We start from the raw sequence: 23,220 nt of genomic DNA, 5'->3' as shown, positions 1-23,220 counted from the left end.
TATTCAAATACATGGCACTTAGGTTTTTAATTTATTTGTCACCTAGTGTTTAGCATTATGTATTGCTGAGACATGCAATCCATCTGTAAGGGATGCTAATGCATCATAAAGTATTTATCAGGTAATCTTTATTCATCCATTCTTTTCCTTCTTTTGAACAGCATTCCTGGTTCTTCTTTGCAGTTATCTTAAAATCGATGGCACAGCACTTGGTTGATACAAATAAAACAAAGGTGAGTATGCACAAAATCTCATCAAGCAGGCAACCCATCTCTTAGGGCAAATATAAAGGTCAGGATCTTGACAAACACACTTGAATATACTTGAACTTTTCTGCTTGACTGGCCAATAAAATAAATGCTGTTATGCTTAGTAAAATATTTGGTTTGTCTGCAAAAACATTATATTACTTGCTTGGTTCAAACCTATTCTTGATTGTGCAAGGATAGATTGAGGATGTATTTCCCACTTTCCTATGGACMATCTTCTCTTTGGGGTTTATGCTCAGATAAGATCCGTGGAACTCTAGGAGTATTTTTCTTTTATGGCCTGTGGTTTATTGTCTTTATTCTTGGCCTTAATGGATTTTCTGGCTTAATGTGCAGCATCATATGCTTTCCATTGATGATCTGTTCCCTGCTTAGGTTTGTCGAACTCGGAGGTTTCCAGAATCATTTCAAGCTGAGCTGGAAACACTTGTSATGCTCTTAGCAGACCATGTTGTTTGGAAGTACAAAGATGCTCTTGAAGAAACCAGGAATGCAAACTACAGCACTGCCAAATTTCTSAAGGTAAGATTTTCTGTCATTACAGCATAGGCATTTATTTCCCTGTATTTAATACAAAGTYGAGCCTATTCTAGTCTAGTCAAAGGGAATAAAACCAATTCTGAGTGAATGATGACTCAATTTCCAAGTTCAGTGTTGTCTGATTGTTCAGTTTTCTATGGCCTTGGGTCTCTGAGACTGCAAAAGCTTCATGTWAATCTGCTCTAAAGCAATTGTAACTCTTTTCTGTCTATGCTCTTAGAGAGTCAGAAGTAGGAAGTTTTACAAATTCTTATATTCAAATGGATAAAAGGAGTGAGACTGTAGTTAGACTTAAGCTGATATTCTTTCTTTGAATGCTGTAATTCTGAATGACTGGTGCATTCATTGTTCCCAGTCAAGGAATCTTGTTTGAGTGTGTGCAGCAGAAGGTTTTGCAGAGCTCAGGAGGGCAGAGAAGGAGGGAATTCAAGTTTACATTCTCTCTCTGGTAGACTGACTCTGCAAAGAAAACATGTCACTAACTGCAGAACTAAGGCGCTCAAAACCTTTCCACCTTCTGTCAAYATTGAGCCCCATCAGTCAGGAAGAGCTGTGTTCTCATCCTAAAGCAATGTACTGGCACTCTGGGCCCCAGAGAAGGAGCAGAGCTTGGACAGTGGGTGTTGTGGCTGGATTGATTCCTCAGCAGTCCCTGTCCTGTCCCTGGGGAGAGGTTCAGGTCACCTTCATCACCTCCCACCTGCAGTGATGGATGCAGTGCTGCCATGCAGGAGTGACTGCCATTAGAGAAGCTTTCTCGAATGCTCTATACACTCTAGTGGTTATTTTAGGCTGCAGACACAGTGAAAGGTTTGATTAATTCATTATTACTGAAAATAAAYGTAAAAATCAGGGGAGATTCACCAGGTCCCTGATGTTCCTTGCCCTGCCTGAGGATAAGCTCATCTGTGCACATGGTTCCAGGGTACAGGTGACAAACTGTGAGCAGCCAGGTAAATTGGGCCATGTACTGCTTTTTTTTTTTTTTTTTTTTTTTTTTTACAATAGTAATTCTTTTTCCCTCCTTTCTTAGCGCTGTTTTACATTTATGGATCGTGGATTTGTGTTCAAGATGGTCAACAACTATATAAGTATGTTTGGAAGTGGAGATAGCAAGGTATGGCTTTGATTTATTTGTTTGTTTCTGTTTTTTCTAAAGTGACAGACTAACAGATATTTTTATATTGAAACTATTTATAATTCCATGACCTCACCATGCTTAGTCAGTGAAAACATTTAGAGTAAATATGGATTAAAACCTCCTGGTTTTGAGCCATCTATCCTTTCTCTGGGAGTAATTAGCCATATTCAAACAACTACACACTTAGACCTGCAAGAGCAGACTCTGCAGAGACTGCTCAGACCAAAGCATCCAAAAGACTGAATTTGAGCTTTARTTCTTTGAAAGTACACTTGTGGTTRGTCTATAAATATCATCAGCAACTGGCAGTAATTTTCTTTGAGGAGAATAAAATAAGAGCAAATGATAAAGTTATCATTGTGTAAACTCGAGTGAGACTGGAACATCTCCTTTACTTTGTGTGAATGCTGTGCTTTTACCTCACTGATGATGCAAAAAGGCAAATCTGCTCCAAATTAGTTTCTGCTTGCTATCAGAAAAATACCCTGCAGTCTGAATTTCTTCTAGAATACCTGCAGTAGTCACTGAAATAGTTTGAACAATCAATTTTCAAGCAGCAAGAGGTCCCCAAATTATTCAACTTGACTCCTTTGCTCTTCATCCATCAGGATGAGTCACAGGTTTTTTCTCTTCTATGCCAGGCTTTATAGCTATCAAACCAGAGCTTATATATAGATAACAGAATGTATTSAAGATATGCACTTTGAATGACTCACCTTTCCCCAAAAAGCTCACAAAGCTTTTGTCCATTAACTTTTTACACTTCTTTAGTGGTAATATGTGCATTTGTAGCTAAAGAGTGGAATTACTCCAGGGCTGCTTTGCTTTTTACCAAAACCACCTTCATTCTGAGCTCAGGTCTTTCACTTTATCTCTGGAACAGCTGTAGAATGGAGTCTCTCAGTTTTTAATGTCATAGCCTGAAGTCTGCAGTTCTGTAAATAATATTATACAATCTGAAAACTGTTTCCATATTTCAACCTTCCCTAAATACATCCAACCACAGAAACAGATGTTTAATTAAAAAAGCCCATTAATGGTCAGTGGAAAAGCCTGAGATTAATCAGTGTTAGAGCAGCACTTAGCACCTTCTTGGCAGTAAGTGTGTGAACATTGCCAGCATCCCTCCAGATCCATCTGCCAGCGTGTGTGGGAGCAGAATCACTGTGGAGTTGTGACAGATGTGCAGCTGGAGCAGCTTTTGTGGCACTTGGAAACAATAGTCACAAAATAAATCAGAGGTTTCTGGCCTCAAGGAGAGGCCTTGCATCGTTTTCATTTCAGTCTAATGCCTAAGCARGAGTCAGTCTTCTAAATGTGCTGCAAGATTTCTTTCTGTGTGTCTTTTGCTTCTTTAACTGGATTGTTTGTGTATCAAAAAGATGATACTGCAATCTGAGCTCTCTTTTCAGAAAATTTAACAGTGTATATTCTTGCCTCAATATTTTGGGTGGGTGTATCAGTCTGTAGCAGTGCAGTTTGAATTTATTGTAATTCTGGATGAAGCAACATCATTTCTGTTCCACAGAAATATCCCTCATGGTATTCCATATTTTGACATTTAAATATAGTTTTGAGAAACATTTATTCAAAAGTGGAAATACCTCATTAAAAATCAGTTCATTGCTGTGTTCCCTCAAAATGTCACAGTTCCTCTTGGGAAACCCATTTCAGATGCTTCACTTCTTGATTTGCCATTGGTATGTCCAGCTGTATTCCTGAAGAGGTACTGCAGCACGGTAAAACGTTTCAAGGGAAAATTCCTCACCATCCTCTACTTGGTAGACTCAGAAAAGTGCATGTTCTAGGTATCCCAGTCTGTAGCAGAAATGCTAAATTCAACTTTAGTGCAAATTAAAACACTTTCACAAGTMCTTTCTAGTGTTAGGGCATTCAGAGTAGCCCTGAATTACTGCATTCTCCCACTGAGAACAATGAAATGAGAACATGGAAATAAAAATTTGTTACTGGAAGTCATCTATTATCTTTGTATCCCATTGTCACATCATTACAGTAGGAATGATAAATTCTTGAGGTAGGTGCAAGGCTCCAAAAGAGATCTGGAAGACTTCTTTGAAGGGAGATACTAAAGAAATAATACCAAARCTGTATATTCCCCAAATCCCTTAGGGCTGGAAGTCACTGACATCCATAGAGGAAGTTTTTGCTACTGTCAGTAAGCTCTGGGTCTGACCTTTGTGGCTGAAACTTTGTTAAAAAAAAAAAAGAAAAAAAAATCATAATAATTATGAGAGTTTAAAATTTCTGTGGACTGGATAAGATACTTCACTATGATTATTTACCATAGTGTATGTCATCAAAAGACTCAGCATAACTTTAAGGGTACCTTCAATATTTAGCTTGGATCAAGTTTAGGTTTATCAGTACAACTTCAATGAAAAATCATAGTTTAAGAATCCAAAAAGTTTATGTGTCTGTGACAAGGYTTTTTGATAACAGAGGTAAAAACCACATGTTTATTGGTTTTGCAGCTTGGCATAACAAGCTCTAAGGTTTCACTGTTGGGTGTGAGTGTGACGTTTGAGTTAGAGTGGAGCAGAGGAGCTGTGTCTCACCATTTTCCCTGTTTTAATGGGAACTGAGCCATTGCCTGTTRTGATTTTTTCAGACTTTACACCAGTTCAAATTTGATTTTCTCCAAGAAGTCTGTCACCACGAGCACTTCATCCCTCTGTGCCTGCCCATACGGTCTTCAAACATTCCTGGTAAGGGCTTCCCCCGAGGGTTTCTATACAGAAGGGAATTATTGGGAGGTTCGAAGAGCAGATAATAAATAATTCTCTCAAGGTCCATGTCTGAACATCAGCCTCAGAGGCCCCAAACAGATTTTTAGGTGTGGCATTTCAGCAGTGTCAACAAAAATAACATGATTTCAGTGTACCTGTAAATAAATGCATCCCCTGGCAGCTCAGTGGGAGGGTGGGAGGTAGAAGCTTCTCACTGGAAATTTTGAAGTGAATTAACTGGATTTTTTTGTGATGGCTGATTTATAAATCAGTAAAGCTACTGCAGTAGCCTTGGGATGTGGTGAACTAGGGCAGGGTTTCAACAGGTACAGCAGAAAGGGGGAAAAGCTCAAACAATGGGCTCTTCTCTCCTTTTAGTTGAGTTTTCAGCATCAAAAATTAATTCGGTTCTGACACATGTTTTCTTAATAGTAGAAACTGTTTAGTTCAAATTTGACCCAATTTTTTTTAAAAAAAGCCAAGCAAATTATTTTTACAATTAATACCATTTATTAAAAAGTGCATTATTTTTGCCTATTTTCTTATGTTTGTGAAAAATGAAGACACTGTGACSCCTTCAGAATCAGCACAGGAATATCGAACATCAGGTATGAACAAAATTGCATCATACGTGAGCAGAATTTTGCACCAGGAGCTTRGAGATTTACTTTGACCACTGCCACTGCATTGTGGCAAATTTCAGACAAAAGTTATTTATCATTTTCAGAAGTGGAATTGCTCTTGACCTTTGTGTTTTAGAACTCTTCTAGTTAGTGTATGGGAACAACAATTTAAACTCTGTGCCTCCAGGAAGTCAATGGTCTAATGAGCAAACAGATGAGAGTCTCATGTGGGAAGGTGGATATAAATCTTCTTCTATTATTAAATAATAAAAGCTGCATGACTTCAAGAGATAAAAAATCAGTTCATTCTGAGAAGTGAGAGAATAGAATGAGGCAGTCAGACCAGGAAATCAAGGTTTAACAGTGGATTGAACATTTGAAAGGTGGTGGGGAGGGGGAGGATGGATGTAAMCTATATATTAATTTAAACCATCTTGTCCATTCTATTCCAAGACATTCCAGAGTACACKCTGACTAATGAGTTTTGTCGTAAACATTTCCTGATCGGAGTCCTGCTGCGGGAGGTTGGCTTTGCCTTGCAGGAAGACCAGGACATCAGRCACTTGGCTTTGGCTGTGCTGAAAAACCTGATGGCCAAGCACTCGTTTGATGATCGATACACAGAGCCGGTAAAGAACCCGCTTCCTCTCTTCCATTTGCTTGCTCCTACAGAGCTAAACACASAGGAAATTTCCTCAGCCCCTGGGATAGGTTTGTTTATTGAGGATTATGTTGTCTCTTTTATTTTCAGGCAAAACAGGCACAAATAGCAAACCTGTATATGCCGCTCTACGGAATGCTTTTGGACAATATGCCAAGGATTTACATGAAAGATATGTTCCTCTTCAATATCAATACTTCCAATCAGGTAATTCATGTGATTTTTTGGAACACTGGTATGATCAAAGTCAGCCAGTCTGACCTGGTCAATTTGGTGGAAAGAGGTCCAAGTTTATGCTGGTCACCAATTAGGTAGCAGAATGCAGTTGGGAAATTGCTGATATATTTGCACCTGYAAAGTTTAATTTGGAAGGTCTCAGCTTGTAGAGCACCTGCAGAGCCCTGGGAGTCTGTACTGTCAAGGAACAGAATGGGGGTTTGGAACACACCCAGGACACAGCTGCCTCAGGGCTGGAAATTCAACTTCTAWTTCAAAAATTAGAAGTTTGGAGTCCCAGCCAGTGTGTTCAGGACATCTGCCCTGGTGCTGCAGGCTGGGGGCTGAGGATGTGTCCTCAGCCAGGAGACTGGGACRCACTGGTGATAAAGAAAAGCTCCCATTGCCCACAGATTCTTTGCAGGGTTACTTAATGGACCCAAAGCTGACTCAACAGAAGGGCTATAAACTATACCAGGAGGCAGAGGGAATGTGTACAAGTAACTGAAAGAGGGAAGGGATTCAGAAACATCATAAAACAACTTTAATGCCACAGAAAATATCTGTGGAAACCACATATCCAGAGGAATATGTTTTTTTCTTAAGAAAGTTTAGATGTATTACAAGCATCCTGCTTTAAAAACTAGAAGCAGATTTCTGCASAGGTGTTGTGTCTTTCAGTCCTTCCAGTAAAAGAGCCCATTTCATCTGAGCAGTGCAGTGGCAATTCATGTTCCTTTCCCAGTGCTGTGTTAGTGTTTCAGAAACAGAGTTAGGCTTGACCAGTCCTTTACAGCTCCCACTGTGAGAGAGTTTCATGGTGCAGGTGACTTTTCAGGGTGTTACGGCAAGCCTTAATCCTTTAAGACTGTCATGTCCAAACAACTGAAAGCAGGTTCTGAAACTCGGTGTCTGAGAAAAGCCTCCTGTGTGTGCTCTCCCTGTCCAAGTTGTGAGTGATCACCCACTGCAGCTTGTTCTGTTTCTTTCAAATGCAGGGCTCCAGGGATGACCTGAGCACGGCTGGAGGGTTTCAGAGCCAGGCTGCAATGAARCATGCCAAYTCKGTGGACACATCCTTTTCCAAAGATGTTCTGAACTCTATTGCAGGTACAGATGACAGATTGAACAGACACATAGACAGATTTGTGTGTGTCTCAATCCATTGTGCTTTCTGCTTAGAATTCATGGAGGATATCATTAACTTGTTTTATACCATATCCAGGGAAACATGGTATGCAATGTTTCCYTTCCCTCTGGGTGTCTTTGGATTGACTTTCTCTTGTGAAGCTGTTCTACTTCCACTGCTTCACTTACTCTCCTGCTTTGGAATGATGCCAGTATTCAGGCTCTAAGGAATCTCTTTGCCTGATTTCATTCTTGTAGTTCTGCCTGACTTAAAAATAGTTCCAAGGTCTCTCCTGAAAACTCTGATGTCTCATGGAGGCAAATATTCATAGTTTTTCCAGACTTAACAGAAGAGCAAAACACAACTTATTTTGTTAACCACCTCCAAACCCATTTCAAAATTCAGGGAAGTGAATTCAGGCATCTTTCCACTGATTCTTGTGGCTTTAGGTCAGGTCTTAGAGAATGCAACAGGCCATTTTATTGCCATGAAAAATGGCGAATTGAATCATTGTACTTCAACTTGTTGCATGTTTCCAGTACTAAACATACCCATCAATAGCTTTGCTATTGGAAGTTSAAAGCACTTGTCTCAATCCAGCATGTGACACATTTTAAGTTCTCCATTTTTTTTTGTTAGTTTTTGTATCCATAAATGTTTTAGTTTAGCATGTTTGCTATGACTTTCATTTACAGCCTTTTCATCAATAGCTATCTCTGCAGCAAACCATGCTGACTCCAGAGCTTCCTTAGCAAGTCTTGAATCTAACCCAAGTACCAATGAAAAAAACAGTGAGAGAACTGACACGTGTGAAAAGGTACATGTGCAAATGTTGAAAACGCTTGCTAGAGRTGGGAGTCCATCACTGTGCTTAGTGAGGCCCTTTGCTGTCCCCTCAACAGATCATGAGACCTTTATCTTTGATTGGGTCAACWCTTCGTTTTGACAAGCTGGATCAAGCTGAAACCAGAACCCTTCTGATGTGTTTCCTTCACATTATGAAAACAATTTCAGAAGGTAAAAATGTGCACTCACTACTTAATTTATATTGCTGTAAAGTACTGTGAATGTTGAATCCAAATGAACATTAAATTACAATAATTATCAGTGTATTTTACTGACTGTGGGTTGAGTTTAATTCCCTGCAATGACTACATAACTTATTTTAATAYCTCCTTTTAGATGCACTGATTTCCTACTGGTTGCGAGCACCATTTTCAGAAATAACTGACTTTTTCAGCATTTTGGAGTAAGTTTACTTTGTGGTTGTCTGATTTCTATGTTGGATATTCTAAAGTGCTGGCTGCAAACAATTCCTCTTTGGGTTTGTCCACCTATTGGAATAGGCTGAGATTAAGATACAWGAGCAAACTATTTTGCTATAGTTTTCCAAAGTCCTAATGAGATATTATTAGTAAGATCCATATCTTCCAGTATGTTTCAGTTTCCATGAACAGGGAACGCTTCGGTTCTTCCTCCTAAAACAGATTTTTATAATAGTTTCCGTTTGGTGTTGAGATTCTGTTCTTCTCTTTAGAAAAACATTTAGCTGCCCCAAACTTGCCACCCATAAGAAAAGTCACATAATGTGAGATGACCTGCTTTTCACATCCCCAGAGTGGTTTGCTCAATCCAATCTATGCAGGACTGCAGAATCCAGGCAGGTAGCTGCTTTTGGGATTTCCTCACCATCTTGTAGTTGCAATGTTATTTAACTTTAGCTGGTGAAGAAGCAGTCTTTGCAGACAGGTTTTTGCCTTTGCCACCTCACCAGGCAGGAATCTGCAACTGTGGGGAAAGGGAACATGTGTGTGCAAAATGCTGCCACGTCTCATGTGTCCCTAGGCTGGGAACTGCTGCATTCTGTTCTTTTTGCTTACTAGCAGGTGCAGATGCAATAGATCTCACTGAAGCACTAATATTAAGCATTTTTTTCATAAGTACGAAGGTGTTGATAGACATAAAATGTGTTGTTTTATCTTTCAGGGTTTGTCTGCAAAATTTCAGATATCTAGGAAAGCGCAATATTGTAAGGTAATTCAGTAGTTACAGACTCTGTGYTACAGTATTTAAATATTACAGCATTATATGAGACTTAAATGAGATTAACAGTGTATCCATCATTTTTCTCTTGAAAAAATGCRTTTGTTGAACTGAAGCCAATGTATGCTTCTTGTTTTCTTTTATGCAAATGATGTTATTGTGGTGTTCTGGACATCTGAGTACATAGCTGCTATAAAAGATAAATTGCATGATGTGATAACCATTATTGCATTTGTAACCCAAAATACTGGGCCATTTTCAACCACATTTCTGTGCATATGCCAAACAAGGGAACTTTGAATACTCTATTTCCATCCTGTCATGGAAAAGAATGGTTTTAATGGGCATAGATAATGGTTTCACAGCAATAAAAAAAGAATTCTCCTGCCTCCCTGAAAAAATGTGAGATCATGTTCAGCTGTGAAATGTGGAATGTACACTTTCTCAGTTTATGTTTCATTTTTAATTTTATGTTACTGCTGTGAACTGGTCTGTATGTCATGCAGTGTAAAAATTAAAGGTCACCACATGAACCAGTTTGTGCTCCGTGGCAGGTTTTGGTCAGCCCTGCATTTACTCTCAGGGACACTGCAAAATCAATGTCACATTTCATAACAGATTAACACTTATTTTCTCTTTCTCTTAACAGGAAAATTGCAGCTGCTTTTAAGTTTGTCCAGGCCACCCAGAATAATGGAACCCTTAAAGGTTCGAACTCCTCTGGCCAGGCATCAGGGCTGCTCTCACAATGGTAATGTCACATTGAATTACYAAATCTGCAAACCCTCAGCCTTTGCTGTCATTCTCCAGCCCTTGTACTCTGTCACAACAATAAATTGACTGAAAAGAGGCTGTGAAAACGTAACAAATTTCAGAGCCCCCAAAGCTTTAAAYCATGAAAAAGCTGAGTCTCTTCAACTTGACTTGTAAGCTGTTGGCTAAAGTGTTACATTCAGGGAGTAATTCTGTCCTAGAATATTTTTAATTATGTAAATTCATGAAGCTACATTTTTAAAATAAACAGGAAGTTCATTTTAAGAAGTGATCTGAATTTTGAGATGTTATATCTTCCTGAATTCCATGCTAGTTACAAATACAAAATCCTTTCAAAAATTGTAATAATCATTGGTATTTTAGTTCTAAGCATCTCATTATAAATTAATGATATTTGTCAGTATCAAAGAAGATTAAAAGCACACATGTATATGCACATGTGTATTTTTACTGTCATTGTCAGTTTGTTTTCATAATTTTTTCACCTCATAGAAATTTTATTATTTCTTTCTTGAGCAGTGTATATTTTTCTTATATTCTGAACTAACAGAACTCACCTTGGTTTTTCTTCACACAAAGACAATTTCCTAAATATCAGCCAGCTGATGCTTTTTTTTCAGTGCTTAATGGAAGTTTTGTCTCCTGTGATTTCAAGAAATCACAGCACATATTTGTTTTGTCCACCTCACTGACTTCTTTCATCTTTGTTTCTCTGAAGAATTTTGCATCAGTTTGTTTAATTCAGCCATGGAGAAGCACTGCAGTAACTGACATGGAGAATTCTGAATAGGCACAGTAGTTTATTYTTTGTTTCTGTTTTTAATGGTACCTTTCAATTCCAGGATGCATTCTACTTCAAGTCACGATGGCCACAAGCACCACAGATCTCAAACATTGCCAATAATCCGTGGCAAAAATGCACTTTCTAACCCCAAACTCTTGCAGATGATTGACAGTAGCACTGCAAGTAAGTACAGAAATTATTTACTTCCCTCTGGAATTCTGTGGGGTTTAGATCAGGCWCTATACAGACCTTTTCTTGACAAGAGGTTCTAAAAATTATGAGATTGAAGTCATCTATCCCACTTTCCAATTAGGTTTCTTTCCTCCTTTGAGGATGAACAGAAACAGGGGAAGGATACACTCACATCATTGGTGCAGTTGGTGAGGGTTGACTGAAATTTCCTCCCCTCTCATCTCCCATGAGCAGCTTTCTTCAAAATGCCATTTTGATTAAAAGCACAGTTAGAACCCCATCTCTACTGTGACGAGACTTAAGGACCAAATTGCAMAATTAAATCATCTTTAACGACACTCTCAGGAGATTCTTTTCATCTTGCTTTTTTTACACTGCAGGCACCTCCAATGAAACAGACATTGTGCAGTAYGTAGACACAGAGGCAAACATTGCTACAGAAGTTTCCCTCACAATCCTTGACCTGTTGTGTCTTTACACCCTGAATCACCAGGTATGTTTTGCTGTTTTTCTTTCCTGCTTGAACTGGTGCCATGTGGGATCCCTGGTGAAAGGAAGGACTGGGGCAGCAGGCAGAGAAAACTTGAAATGTCTGAGGCAGCAGGATAGGGAAATAAGATATGCCAGTCCTCACTGAAGTTCTCTTAGGAGGGAATTGTTCATAGTACTCRAACTGAAAAGAAGAATGTGGAAGAAGAACATCCTACATTTCCAGGGCTGTGTAAAACCCTACTCTGCTTGGAAGGGTCTTGTATCTGGTAATGCATCTTTTCTGAATCATGCTTATCCCACTAGATTGGAGAGATTTTTGACCACAGATTTCCAAACTGCTCATTATCTCTAYCTCTGCAAGTCAGCAGGTGGATGTTGTTCAGTTTGCTAAAAATTGTTCAGATTGCTTCAGCATGGCCAGATGACTTGCTGAAGGTCTCACAGCCACAATATACAGCAAACAACTCCTTTTACATTTTAGTGTTCCCTCTCTGTCAGCCTAACCTTTAATAAAGTGTATAAAATCCATGAGTAGTACAGGCACAGCAAAGTGCTTTTCTTGAAAAACTGCAAGTAAGAGTCTGCAGCAAGCTGGGAAAGCATCACCTGCAGAAATTTTACACTGAAAAAAGCACCTCTCTAAGAGCACTCCAAGGTAAAGATCCTTCTGTTTATTCACTTCAGTAACCACAATGTCCTGTCTTGTCTGTGAACTTTTCAGAGGCAGCTCCAACAATCTGATTGCCAGAATGTGTTGATGAAGAAAGTCTTTGACACACACATGCTCTTTTTGCAAATCAACCAGTCAGCAGCAGCTCTCAAGCACGTCTTTGCTGCCCTACGGCTGTTTGTGGGCAAGGTAAATGTATTTATTCTGTTAGTCATGCCTATCAYTGTGTTACAGCAAGGTCAGCTTAGGGACAAATGGGCACTTTGAAAGAGTTCTGAACTTCACTGTGTTAATWGTTATTTCTGACAAAGATTCTCTGATTTATTGCTGATTAAAAGCAGGAAGTTCATAACGTCTGAAAAAAAACAGTTCTGGTTTTGAAATAGAAAAATTTACTGAGAAAGAGGAAGTTTTAATGTAAATAGATAACTGATGTCCAGCTCTCTGGTGTATCCACTGACTTTCCTGCTTCTCCCACTTATGGAAGAAAGCTTGAAACCCCAGAAGAAATGCATGGTCTTCATGGYAGATACCTGCTTTGCAGAACCCAGCAGTGAATGGTTCCTGCTGTCCCCAGAGGAAGCAGCAGGAGAGTATTCTATAGGCTTCACCAAAAGTTCATCCACACTGACACAGTTTTACAAATACCTAGTTTTAAAAATACAGAAGAACATTGGGGAAAAGAATTGATTATGTGTCAAACTGTTTCTTGCTTGCATTGCACATCTGTAAATGGTCATGGGCAATTAGGCACTTGGTGCCAGCTGCAAGGGCTGCACAATTTCCAAGTCACAGACTTAGATGAGATCCTCTCAAAACCAACCAGAATGTAGCACACACATAACAATTGCTCAAGGAAGTGTGAACAAGCAAGGCCTTTTTCATTCACCTATAGCTTTCAGTATTGTATTCTTCTTTCGTGGCTCTGGGGAGCAGAGATCAATTGTATTTTCTGCAGCAGAATCCCTCAGGCAGCACTTAAGATCTATAGCCCATGTGTACATTTCCACCCCTCCTCCTTCAGCCCTCTATTGTATTCATCCTGCTGGTAATAAATAGCAGGTATGGTTTGGAGAGCCATCCTTCACTGTTCTCTCCTGCTGTTCAAACCCTCGACCTCCAGAAGTTCACTGACTTTGCTACTCAAAGTATTTTCCTTCTGCTGAAATCTTTTRTATCAGTGCAGAACTCTCCCCTGCTTTTCTTGGTTAGCTGTCCTGCATTCCTTGCAGATTCCTTGCTGCTGTGCTTGCTGTGTGCCAGCTGYTCTCTGGGYTTCCTWGAGGCCAGTTTGATGGCTTACAGTRTTTGTGTGAAAATCTGAGTGTCATTCTTAATTAATCTTAATTTGCATGTGGGATTATGTTTAGTTTAAACCCTGGGATGAAGAGCTATGAGAGAGATGCTTTTCCTAAAAGCTTAACAAAAAGAAAAAATTGTTAACGCTTAATAACTGCACCTGAGAGTAGTACTGAACATATTCACACATTTTTTTCCATAGTTCCCATCAGCATTCTTCCAAGGACAAGCAGATCTCTGTGGCTCCCTCTGCTATGAAATCCTGAAGTGTTGTAACCATAGGTCACGTTCCACTCAGACAGAAGCGTCTGCTCTTCTTTATTTTTTCATGAGGAAGAACTTTGAATTTAACAAGCAGAAATCAATAGTCAGATCCCATCTACAGGTAAGTAAAGTGTGAGATCATCAGTATTTAACCGATGTGAATTACTTTTTATCGTTATTACTTTTATGCATTGRAGCAAGGCAATCCATTTGGAGTCCTCAGACAGGCAATTCTCTGTGGCAGCTTGATTTTCCTGCCAAGTCTGAAGTTGGACTGGATTTTGTGCTGTTCTTGGGCTGCTCAGCTCTGTTCCAGGGAGAGACAGCAGCTGTGAATGTTGCTGCAGTGCCAGATTAATGGCTATTCTTGACTCACGTGTGTTGCTTACAGCAGTGAGAGCACAGCTGATGAAGGACCTAAACAGAATCTGAAGGTACAGGAACAGCCATGTAAAGTCCAGTAATAACATGTTTACACTGCAAAATGGGAGCAGTTACAAAATTTGGAAAGATTATTCACAGTCCCTGTGTTAGTATATGTTACCTTCTTAAGACAGGTATAAAAGTGCACTTTAAGGTACATTGAAACATACTAAAACAGGGGTTAAAAACTCTTCTAAAACTCTGATTTCTTTGCTGATTGCATCCTGTGTTTGCTCCCCCTGTGCAGCTCATCAAAGCAGTGAGCCAGCTGATAGCGGATGCGGGGATTGGCGGATCTCGATTTCAGCACTCACTCGCAATTATAAATAATTTTGCTAATGGAGACAAGCAGATGAAAGTAAGAAATATTTTTTGTCAATCACTGCCTCTTTGCAAAAGGTCAACAATTTCACAGGAGCGAGGGTTCCAGTGAATAAAATTGCTGGCTCTTATTAACCAGTGATTTATGTATTCATGGCATGCCTTTCTTAGGCAGCCTGAAGTTTAGGAAGATGTTTGTGACTCAGAACTTATTAACTGAAAATAGTTTCTAAACAAAAAGTATTTTTATTTGAAAATTGTATTATTTGTTATTTATTGCTTATTYTGTTTATCTGCCTCATGTCAGAGGTCATGCATTGTGACTAATGGAACACAATTGCGGTTAACAAACAATTTTTAGACTACAATTGCCCCTTTTCCTCTGTTCAGTAAATGTGTAGCAAAACCAGACACATCAGCTGGGCTCTGTAAGAGCTTGCTAACTCCCTGAAAATGCACTTGGCTCTTGGAAGAGTTAGCACTACTATTATAAACATTGTCTATASTAAAATTGTTGAAAAATATTGTGGTTTTTGATATTTACAATTCTTGTCCAAACGTGTCAATGTACATTTTCAGTTTTATACTTTGGAGTTGTTGTCCTTCTGTGTAGGTGACTGTAGGGTATCTGCCCTGAGATTAATAACAAAATTAGCATAAGCAAATAGGTAGATAGTTAGCATATGAAATTTGATGTATTGTCTAATATGATGTAATTCAAATGCTATTTGTTTTCGAAGTCCAGCTTTGATTTCAGCACTGCASTCAGTCACACTGCTTCTGTGACTTGCTCATCTCTGTGTGACACAGAGGAGGGAGTATTTAATTTAATTTACTTTTTCTGAATGTTTTTGCTTTTAAACGAAGCAGAGGATGGAAATAAGTCTGAAAACAAATGTATTTCCCTGCTCATCTGAAAAAGAAAAACTGCAGAACTGAGCTAAATATGTTGAGAACAGCTGGTGTGAGTAATGCAAGGACTCTGTTTTAATCTAGCACAGTGTGAGAAGGTCAGGAGCCAGACTTGTGCTTTATTCCCGTGGTGAAACATGTTGTGAGTGTAGTTATCCATAGCACACGGTGCTGTTGCTCAGAGGAAAGTGTGCAAGGATCCAGTTGTGGACCCAGTGAGCAGTTGTGGGATACCTGTTCCAGGTCCCTGACTTCAGCAGAGCTCCCTGATTTCAGGGACAGGTGACTGATTTGGGCCATCTCGTAGTGCTGTGACACCTCGGTGAAAAAACCTCYAGGGTTTGTGTTTGTCCTCTGGAGCTGTGACTGCTCCAAAGCCTGCCCAGTCAGGGAAGGGGATGGAGGTTTTCTGTAAGCAGAATTCAGCTTGTTCAGGGCTGCTGCAAGTGGCTCTTTGGATGSTTTCAGTGATGCATTGCTTATCTTTCCCAAAGAACGTTAATTTCCCAGCAGAGGTGAAGGATCTGACCAAGCGCATCAGGACGGTTTTGATGGCCACAGCGCAGATGAAGGAGCATGAGAAGGACCCTGAGATGCTGGTGGATCTGCAGTACAGCCTGGCAAACTCCTATGCCAGCACTCCTGAGCTACGCAGGACGTGGCTCGAAAGCATGGCCAAGATTCACGCCAGGAATGGAGATTTATCAGAGGTAATGTAAATAAATGAGCAGGAAATCCATTTGTCTTTAAGCTGAGATGTTCTGATGAAAGATGTCTGTGAAAGACAGCAGTAGTGAGTTAAGAGAATCATACAGTGTCTCTCATATATTTGAAATCAGAGGAATGGAGCTTTGAAAACACTTAGAGATGTGATGTGCTCATCCCAGCTTGCCTGATTGTGACTACCTGATATGTGTTGGAGCAAGACTTGAAACTCTCTGAGAGGGGAGCTGAGGGCAGTGTCACCTTGGCACCTCTGCTGCTTCCCCACACAGGCACAGCAGCTGTGGTGTAGAGGAGGTTATGAGCAGTGAGTAAATCACATAAAGAATTTTCCTCTCCCCTACTACCGCGTAGGAGAGGAGCTTCATTAATGGTGTGTTGTCCTTTTCATCAAAGACTAAATGGGTGWTGCAAAATTCCACTGCATAACACAATAATTCCTTATTTATTAAGTAATCTTAATGGTTTTCTTGAGAAAATCTACGCATTTATGTAAGACACTGGTGAAACTTACACTTGAGGATTCATCATTTAATCCTTTACTTTCTTTGATTAGTTTTGTCTTCCATTTTCTGCCTTTTGACTTGACAGTGATGAAAGTCCATGCTCCTTATCACATCTGTASTGTAATTCAGTGCACTTTAACATATCCATCTATGTTGGTCTCTCATTGCAGGCTGCTATGTGCTATATTCACATTGCTGCTCTCATTGCAGAGTACCTGAAGAGAAAAGGTAAGATCACCATATTCAAAACCAGCTGTGTATCTGTAGATATTGATGTTGAAAATAATTTTGGGCCATCCTGCTTTCCTTCTTTATATATAAAAGTATTCTTRAAGCAGCTTGTATTCTTCCCAAATATTTTATTTTTAAGATATATCATAAATGCTAGTCTTAGACTGGAACAGTGAAAGTGTGTTTTGTGTAAAGAAGTTTAATTAAATGTTTAGCAGGCTAGTGCTAATAGAGAATGCTTCACTTGTTGGTCTGTTGTTATTAAATATGCATGTATTAACACATACCAGTAGCAGTATACTAATACCATCTTACAATGTCATAGGTTACTGGAAAATGGAAAAGATTTGTCCCTCACGTATGCTCCTGGAAGATGCTCAAGTCTCTGATAGTAATGTGTTACTAACAACTCACAATGGAGGAAGTGAGTGCTCTAACCGTGCCTGTTTGTGGGTCAAATAACATCCAATACTGTTTTCCAATTGACCTGGGAAAATACCAACCAAAGCAAAACTATTTCTAGTGCATGTTGAAGGCTGTTATAGAAAGCAAGTCATGTCAGAAACACCATGAGTTCCTTTCCTGATGCTCTTYGGCTGGTTGGATGGATTGCTCAGAATGTCTCTGGTTATGAGCTTTGGCAGCAGGAAAATCCCTCTTGGGTCAATTGGTGTTTAGCATGCAAATCCATGTCCAATTCCTTGGCTATCCAAAGCTGGGAGGGCAGGGGGATGGAATTAATATCTGGTTATCCATATGTAACTTTGTATAGATAAAGGGTTGTTTTGTKTTTTTTAATCTGTGATGCTTATTAGAAAAACAAAGTGCAGGCTTATATTTTTTAATGCTTGGTTATTTAGGTCATAAATGTGTATTTCATCGTAATTCTCAGCATGAGATATGTTAGCACTTTGCACAAAGAGCAATTTCTAGGGTCAAGGGCAAATATCTGGGGAAGAGAAAACCATTTTGGAAAAACTATAGTCCTTCAATATGCTTGGAAGTGGCTGTGGGCAAGATGAAAAAAATGCATCGTTTTAGAAGGAAGCTTTCTATGAAGGGCAATATTTCTAACACAGTTTAGTAGTGGTAAAATGCTTTGCCTGAATTACAGATTACAGCTGCTGGAGTGAAGAATTTGAGTGATTTTAAGTTTGTACTTAAACGATTTTCAAAACTTAAGAGAGAGTATGGAGGCTCACCTCAGTGTGTATGGGTTAGCTCTTTTAATTGTGCCATAGCAGCATTTTCCTGCTCTTGAACTGAACCTGAGCCATGCCAGGAGTTTGTCACCTCCACTGGCAGATTTTCCTTCTCCCCCCAGAGCAGCAGTGAAATCCTTGCAGGGAGGACTGTTCCTGATCTGTAATGTGTGATGCCTCTGCAAGTTCTTTCTGCTGCCACCATGGCACTAAGGCCTCAGCTTAGCAAATACTCGATTTGAGCTCAGTTTTATTCCTTATGAGCCATTGAGGAAAGCGTGTATCAGAAATATACATATATTAGAAATGTSTRCAAATGTGTATTGTATCATAAATTSAGTCAGCTCCATTTGTGCTTCTCATTATTTGGGCTGTGAAAAAAAGGAACTCGTCAGCTCTGTTTTAATGGCTTTTAGTAAYTTCTTGAAGTATCTGCTTATTCAGTCATTAATAGACCTCTTTGTGACTTGCACTTCAAGGCTTATTTTCCATGGGATGGCCTGCTTTTCTGAGCATTACCCCCAACATTAAAGAAGAAGGTGCTATGAAGGAAGACTCTGGGATGCAAGATACTCCCTATAACGAGGTCAGCAGCATTAACATTTATATTCCTGCTCTGTRTTAACAGAGAGTTTTATTTCTAGTGGGTGCCTGTGCATGTTACAACAAATTGCAGTGAGTGTACTCAGGCAGCATTAAAAGGCACACAGCTTTTGAGTGAAATGTCACAGCTGTTGCACTAAATAGCCAGGATTGATGTTGAGCTAAGGAGAACTTAAAGTGCCAGAGCTGAACGTCAGGGCAGGGGGGAGCCCGTGAAGCAAACCCATTCTTCTGCATGAGATGTCAGCTAYTCAAGTATTTTCATGCTGCTGTTGTTTCAGGGTTTTTATCTAAGAAGAGCTAGGTCACCAGTACCTGATTAAACATGGTACAATTGCAATAAAACCTTAATATAGAAGTTCYAGAATAAAAATGAAGTAGTGGGTATGTGCTTTTGCTGCATTGCTATTTATTAAATGTCACCAGCTGTCAAGTCACTGAACTATTTGTGTTTGTGAAATTGCAGAATATTCTCGTGGAACAGCTGGAATTGTGTGTTGAGTACCTCTGGAAGTCTGAGAGATATGAGCTTATTGCTGAGGTCAACAAGCCTATCATTGCTGTTTTTGAAAAGCAGAGGGACTTTAAAGTAAGTRGGTGTTTGGTTTGGGTATTTTTAATTGTCCTAAGGCAACAGTAAAGATGGAATTTTTTAGTGGAAAAAAATGTGTGTCTGTAAAAGGAATGTTTTCTTTTTTCCTGACTGTAATTTCTCCTTTTAAAGTTTTATGCTGTGAGAAAATGAAAAACTCCAGTGTCTTCCCTCCTTTCAGCATCAATGCAACAGTAAATGTAAAAAGATTTCAAACAAACCTCTTGCCTTAGYCAGTCGATAGGAATTTTTTACATGGGTTTTAAACCAAGAGCACATTGGAATTGTATTTAAGTTTAGAAAATGCTGATAAGTTGTGTGATTGCCTCACAATTTCAGGGTWTCCTCATTTCTTATTTGACAATTTCAGTACATAATGGTTAGCCAGATGATAATCTCATTGACTCATTATTTTTCTGGATTTAAATTTGAAGATGCCCAAAGTGGTAGGTAGCAATAAGCTGTATGCTGAGGAAGCAGTTCCTCAGATGTTAATTTGGGTGAAACTTTGGTTCACTATCTGGAGAAAGTGCTGCTTTAATAGTAACTGTGGAAAGCAGATGTTTGTGTGGTTTGGGAGCTGCTTGGAGCTGTTGACCCCTTGTTCTCACCTGCACAAAGGACTCTTGGGTTCTGTGCCCTCSATGAGCTCAGCACCACTGTCTGGTGATGATTTTCTCCCTATGTGACCCTGCCCACGGAGGCTCTGCTGCCACAAAACTCCTCAGAGGATGACAGAAACCTTGAAATGAATCTTTAGTGAGCACTGCCAAGGTTAAACCATCCCCTTAGCACACACAGCCGTCTCTGCAAAGGTTTGGGAGCCCAGTGAAAGCCAGCAGGGTTGTGCAGGGCTGCAGTGACATTTCCCGAGGTTCTGCCATGTCTCACCTGCCTCCCTGTGCTGTTTGCTCACAGAGACTGTCCGACCTGTACTACGACATCCACCGCTCCTATCTGAAGGTGGCAGAAGTGGTGAACTCTGAGAAACGCCTCTTCGGGCGCTATTACCGGGTGGCATTTTACGGGCAGGTGAGTGAACCGGGCTYCTTTTGCCTCCACAGAGCCACAGGTTTCAGATCTGTTCCTGATACAGCTCAGGGAAGCACTTGGTAGCGAATCACAGGGTAGAAGCTGCCTCGTGGGTCACACTCCCAGCAGGATTTTAGCCAGCAGAGAGAGCACTCAGTCACCTCTGTGTAAACCACTGCTGTGGAATTAGTGGTGTGTTAGAGAACAGACTTGTGTGTCAGCTTTGGTTCTTGACTTCATCAAGCAGAGCTGAGACTGAGGCAAGTGTAGTTTTTTCAAACTACAACAAAAATAGAACAGATAAGACATCTTTGATATATGGCACTCTCCTCTAATAGGGCTTAAAGCAGAGCAGTGTGCAGTAGATGCTTTGTTGTGTTTTTCACTGGCTCTGCCTTCTGCTTCCAGGCCACCTCTGACTCTGTGCAATGTACTGTAGAATAGTATTATTCCCTCTGCTGTGCTTCAGCACCCTTGAAGCATTATTTTGTGCTTTCTTCCACCACAAAGCAGCGTAGCAATCCAGCATGTTCCTTTTAGTCCTGGTTTTGGCAAGCAGACAATTTCCTGTGCTCTAAAATATAAAGTGTGTAAACAACAGATTGATGTGAATCATTCTGTTTGCTAATTAGATTTTAATGCAGAAATTTGCTCTTTTCTCCTTTTGATCTTATTCAAGGCTGTGGTAAGTCTAGTTCTATTGCATGTTTTGTTTTAATTCTCCTCACACATCCTCCATCCTTCCCTGGACTGTTACTTAACATTAATTTTCCTGTGCTCTCGATTCTTTGGTTTGTGGCAGATGAAATAACGTCGCTGCATTCATTGTTGCATCCTGCAGACTAACTTTTGTTCAGTTCCCTCAACTACTGAGCTGTATCTCTCATCCTGTTGTGTGTGCTCTGGGGGGCCCAACGCTGCACCATCTCATCTCAGGGGGAGTTTCTCCCAGCGTCACTGGGAGCGGGATTGGAACCCTTTTTTCTCTGTTGGAAAACCTCGGGGTAGCATTAATGCTGTTTGAATGCAAGCCCGCTTTCCTGGCCGCTGCAGCAGCTCCCAAGTGCCAGAGTGTTGTGTTAGTGGTCACTGGAGCACCCTGGGCAGGCAGTGGCCGTGCTCCTGGCWGTCCCTTGGAGGAGCATTCAGGTGGGAATTCAGAGGGGAACGGCAGGTCCTGGCTCTCTGGRCAGATTAGCAACGCTGAACTTGCCAAATACAAGGAGGAAGTGAGCTGCACCTGAGGAAGGGCAGAGTTTTCCTTAAGCCTGGCCTTCCCCAAAATGGGAGCAGCACAGGGCAAAACAGGACTCTGCCACYTGCAGCCTCTTGCCAGCGCTCTCCCAGAGCCAGTGGCTCTCCCAGTGGGTAATTTAGCTGCAGCACTTCTGCTGAGCTGGTTTAGTTTCCCTGTAACAGTGCAATGACTTCCCAGGTGCCAGTGCCACAAGGGCAACTTCACTTAAACAGCTTTAGTGCTCTGAAGTGTGTGACTTTYCCACAGCTGTGTCCTTCTCTGTTTGTTCCCCCAGTCACTGGGCTCTAAATGCAACAAGCACAGCTTTCTCCTTGCCCTTTGCAGGAGAGATGTGATGTGGCTGCTGTTCCTYAACTGGAACAAAAGAGAGAGCAAATTGAAGAACAAAAGAGTTATGTTAATACTGGGAGGGAGAATTTTGGGGGTTCTCAGTGGAGAAATATGATCTGCAGCTGCACCTGGAAACTGTTCCTCATGCAAAGGCAGAGGCAGTGTTTGGTTGCTGCCCTGCTGCAGGGACCCTGTGTGAGGATGGTTTGAGTTAATGTGATCCTCAAGGAGGACATGGGCAGCTCTTCTCACCAGCCCAGCTTCATTTGCCAGCTCAGAGAGCCAGATCTCATGGCYGCTGCTGCTTCTCACTGCACGTTCTGTGAAGGGCCCTTGGTGACAGTGTCTCACTGCACCCCAAGTGACCACACCAGCCAGTGCATAGCAGGGTACTCACAGATAAGTGTTGAGAAGTCAGCATCTTTCTTGAAATAAAAGCCAAAAAACAATCTGTTAAATACATGGAATAGCTGAGCACTCACAYTGTGCTAATAAGCAAAGACATTCAAGACCTGTTTTTCAGAGCAGTGTCAGGCAAAGGAAGAGCTGAGGATTTGTTCTGTGTGTGCRAGAAGCTGTAGAGGTTGGGGGGCAGAGTTTGGTGGGGATCACACTCCCTGTGGGAGGAGATCTTGCTGGATGGAGACAGAGAAAGATCCATGAGATGCCAATCCATGAGATGTGTGGGAGGAGGAAAGGCCTTATCAGAACTCTCACAGGGAYTGGGGAGTTGGCCTGGGTCCCAACTTGCCTCTCAGAACATCAGAGCCCAGTGGAAACCAGCAACCTGCTGTCCAGGAGTTCATCTGCCTTCCACAACCATCAGCTGCTCCCTGTAACAATTTTCATTTGTAAGGCTGTGTTGTCCTTGCAGGACAAAACCATCCAGGATGAAAATAATCCAGGGATATGCATCGATAATGTAACCTTGGCTGCTTAATATTTTRAAATCCTGAAATTGGAGGATATTTGGCTTCTGAAAAGTATTTAATCTTACTTTTAATAGTCTTTGCCAGACATATAGCATATGGCAGACATGATTATTTATAGCTTACAGTTAACTTCTGCTTGTCACTTGTCAGCTAAAATACTGTAGGGAATATGTAATAAAATTATGTCTCTTGCATTAGAGATAAGACTAAATCTGTCAGCTGTTTGTTTTCAGGTATTTTTAAGTAAAACGATTACCAGAGATATCATCTCAGTGTGCCATGCAGCATCAGCAGAGATTTGACACTTTATA

At 40.6% G+C, this 23,220-nt stretch overlaps 1 protein-coding gene across 3 annotated transcripts in view; it reads left to right on the top strand.

Annotated features, from left to right (window-relative positions):
- Positions 1-23,220, top strand: part of DOCK10 (dedicator of cytokinesis 10) — a 115,856-nt gene that overhangs the window by 82,612 nt on the left and 10,024 nt on the right. Inside the window, exons 27-50 of one of the 3 annotated variants that reach the window (XM_057366877.1) lie at positions 162-233; positions 645-791; positions 1,843-1,926; positions 4,580-4,676; positions 5,261-5,305; positions 5,774-5,949; positions 6,072-6,188; positions 7,196-7,307; positions 8,022-8,143; positions 8,229-8,343; positions 8,509-8,575; positions 9,313-9,360; positions 10,019-10,120; positions 10,986-11,110; positions 11,500-11,612; positions 12,333-12,470; positions 13,783-13,965; positions 14,515-14,625; positions 15,995-16,210; positions 16,900-16,957; positions 17,286-17,384; positions 18,642-18,748; positions 19,232-19,354; positions 20,276-20,389. In XM_057366877.1, the coding sequence (XP_057222860.1) occupies positions 162-233; positions 645-791; positions 1,843-1,926; positions 4,580-4,676; positions 5,261-5,305; positions 5,774-5,949; positions 6,072-6,188; positions 7,196-7,307; positions 8,022-8,143; positions 8,229-8,343; positions 8,509-8,575; positions 9,313-9,360; positions 10,019-10,120; positions 10,986-11,110; positions 11,500-11,612; positions 12,333-12,470; positions 13,783-13,965; positions 14,515-14,625; positions 15,995-16,210; positions 16,900-16,957; positions 17,286-17,384; positions 18,642-18,748; positions 19,232-19,354; positions 20,276-20,389 (2,691 nt within the window). The remainder of the gene's footprint in view (positions 1-161; positions 234-644; positions 792-1,842; positions 1,927-4,579; positions 4,677-5,260; positions 5,306-5,773; positions 5,950-6,071; positions 6,189-7,195; positions 7,308-8,021; positions 8,144-8,228; positions 8,344-8,508; positions 8,576-9,312; positions 9,361-10,018; positions 10,121-10,985; positions 11,111-11,499; positions 11,613-12,332; positions 12,471-13,782; positions 13,966-14,514; positions 14,626-15,994; positions 16,211-16,899; positions 16,958-17,285; positions 17,385-18,641; positions 18,749-19,231; positions 19,355-20,275; positions 20,390-23,220) is intronic. The other 2 variants (XM_057366876.1, XM_057366875.1) reach the window with 2 other exon arrangements.

This window comes from Malurus melanocephalus, unplaced genomic scaffold (genome assembly GCF_030028575.1).
Source record: "Malurus melanocephalus ecotype Western Australia unplaced genomic scaffold, MMel_1.1 scaffold_73, whole genome shotgun sequence".
Taxonomy (NCBI): Eukaryota; Metazoa; Chordata; class Aves; order Passeriformes; family Maluridae; genus Malurus; species Malurus melanocephalus.
The sequence above is the reverse complement of the archived record's forward strand: the minus strand, read 5'-3'. Positions and strand labels throughout refer to the sequence as shown.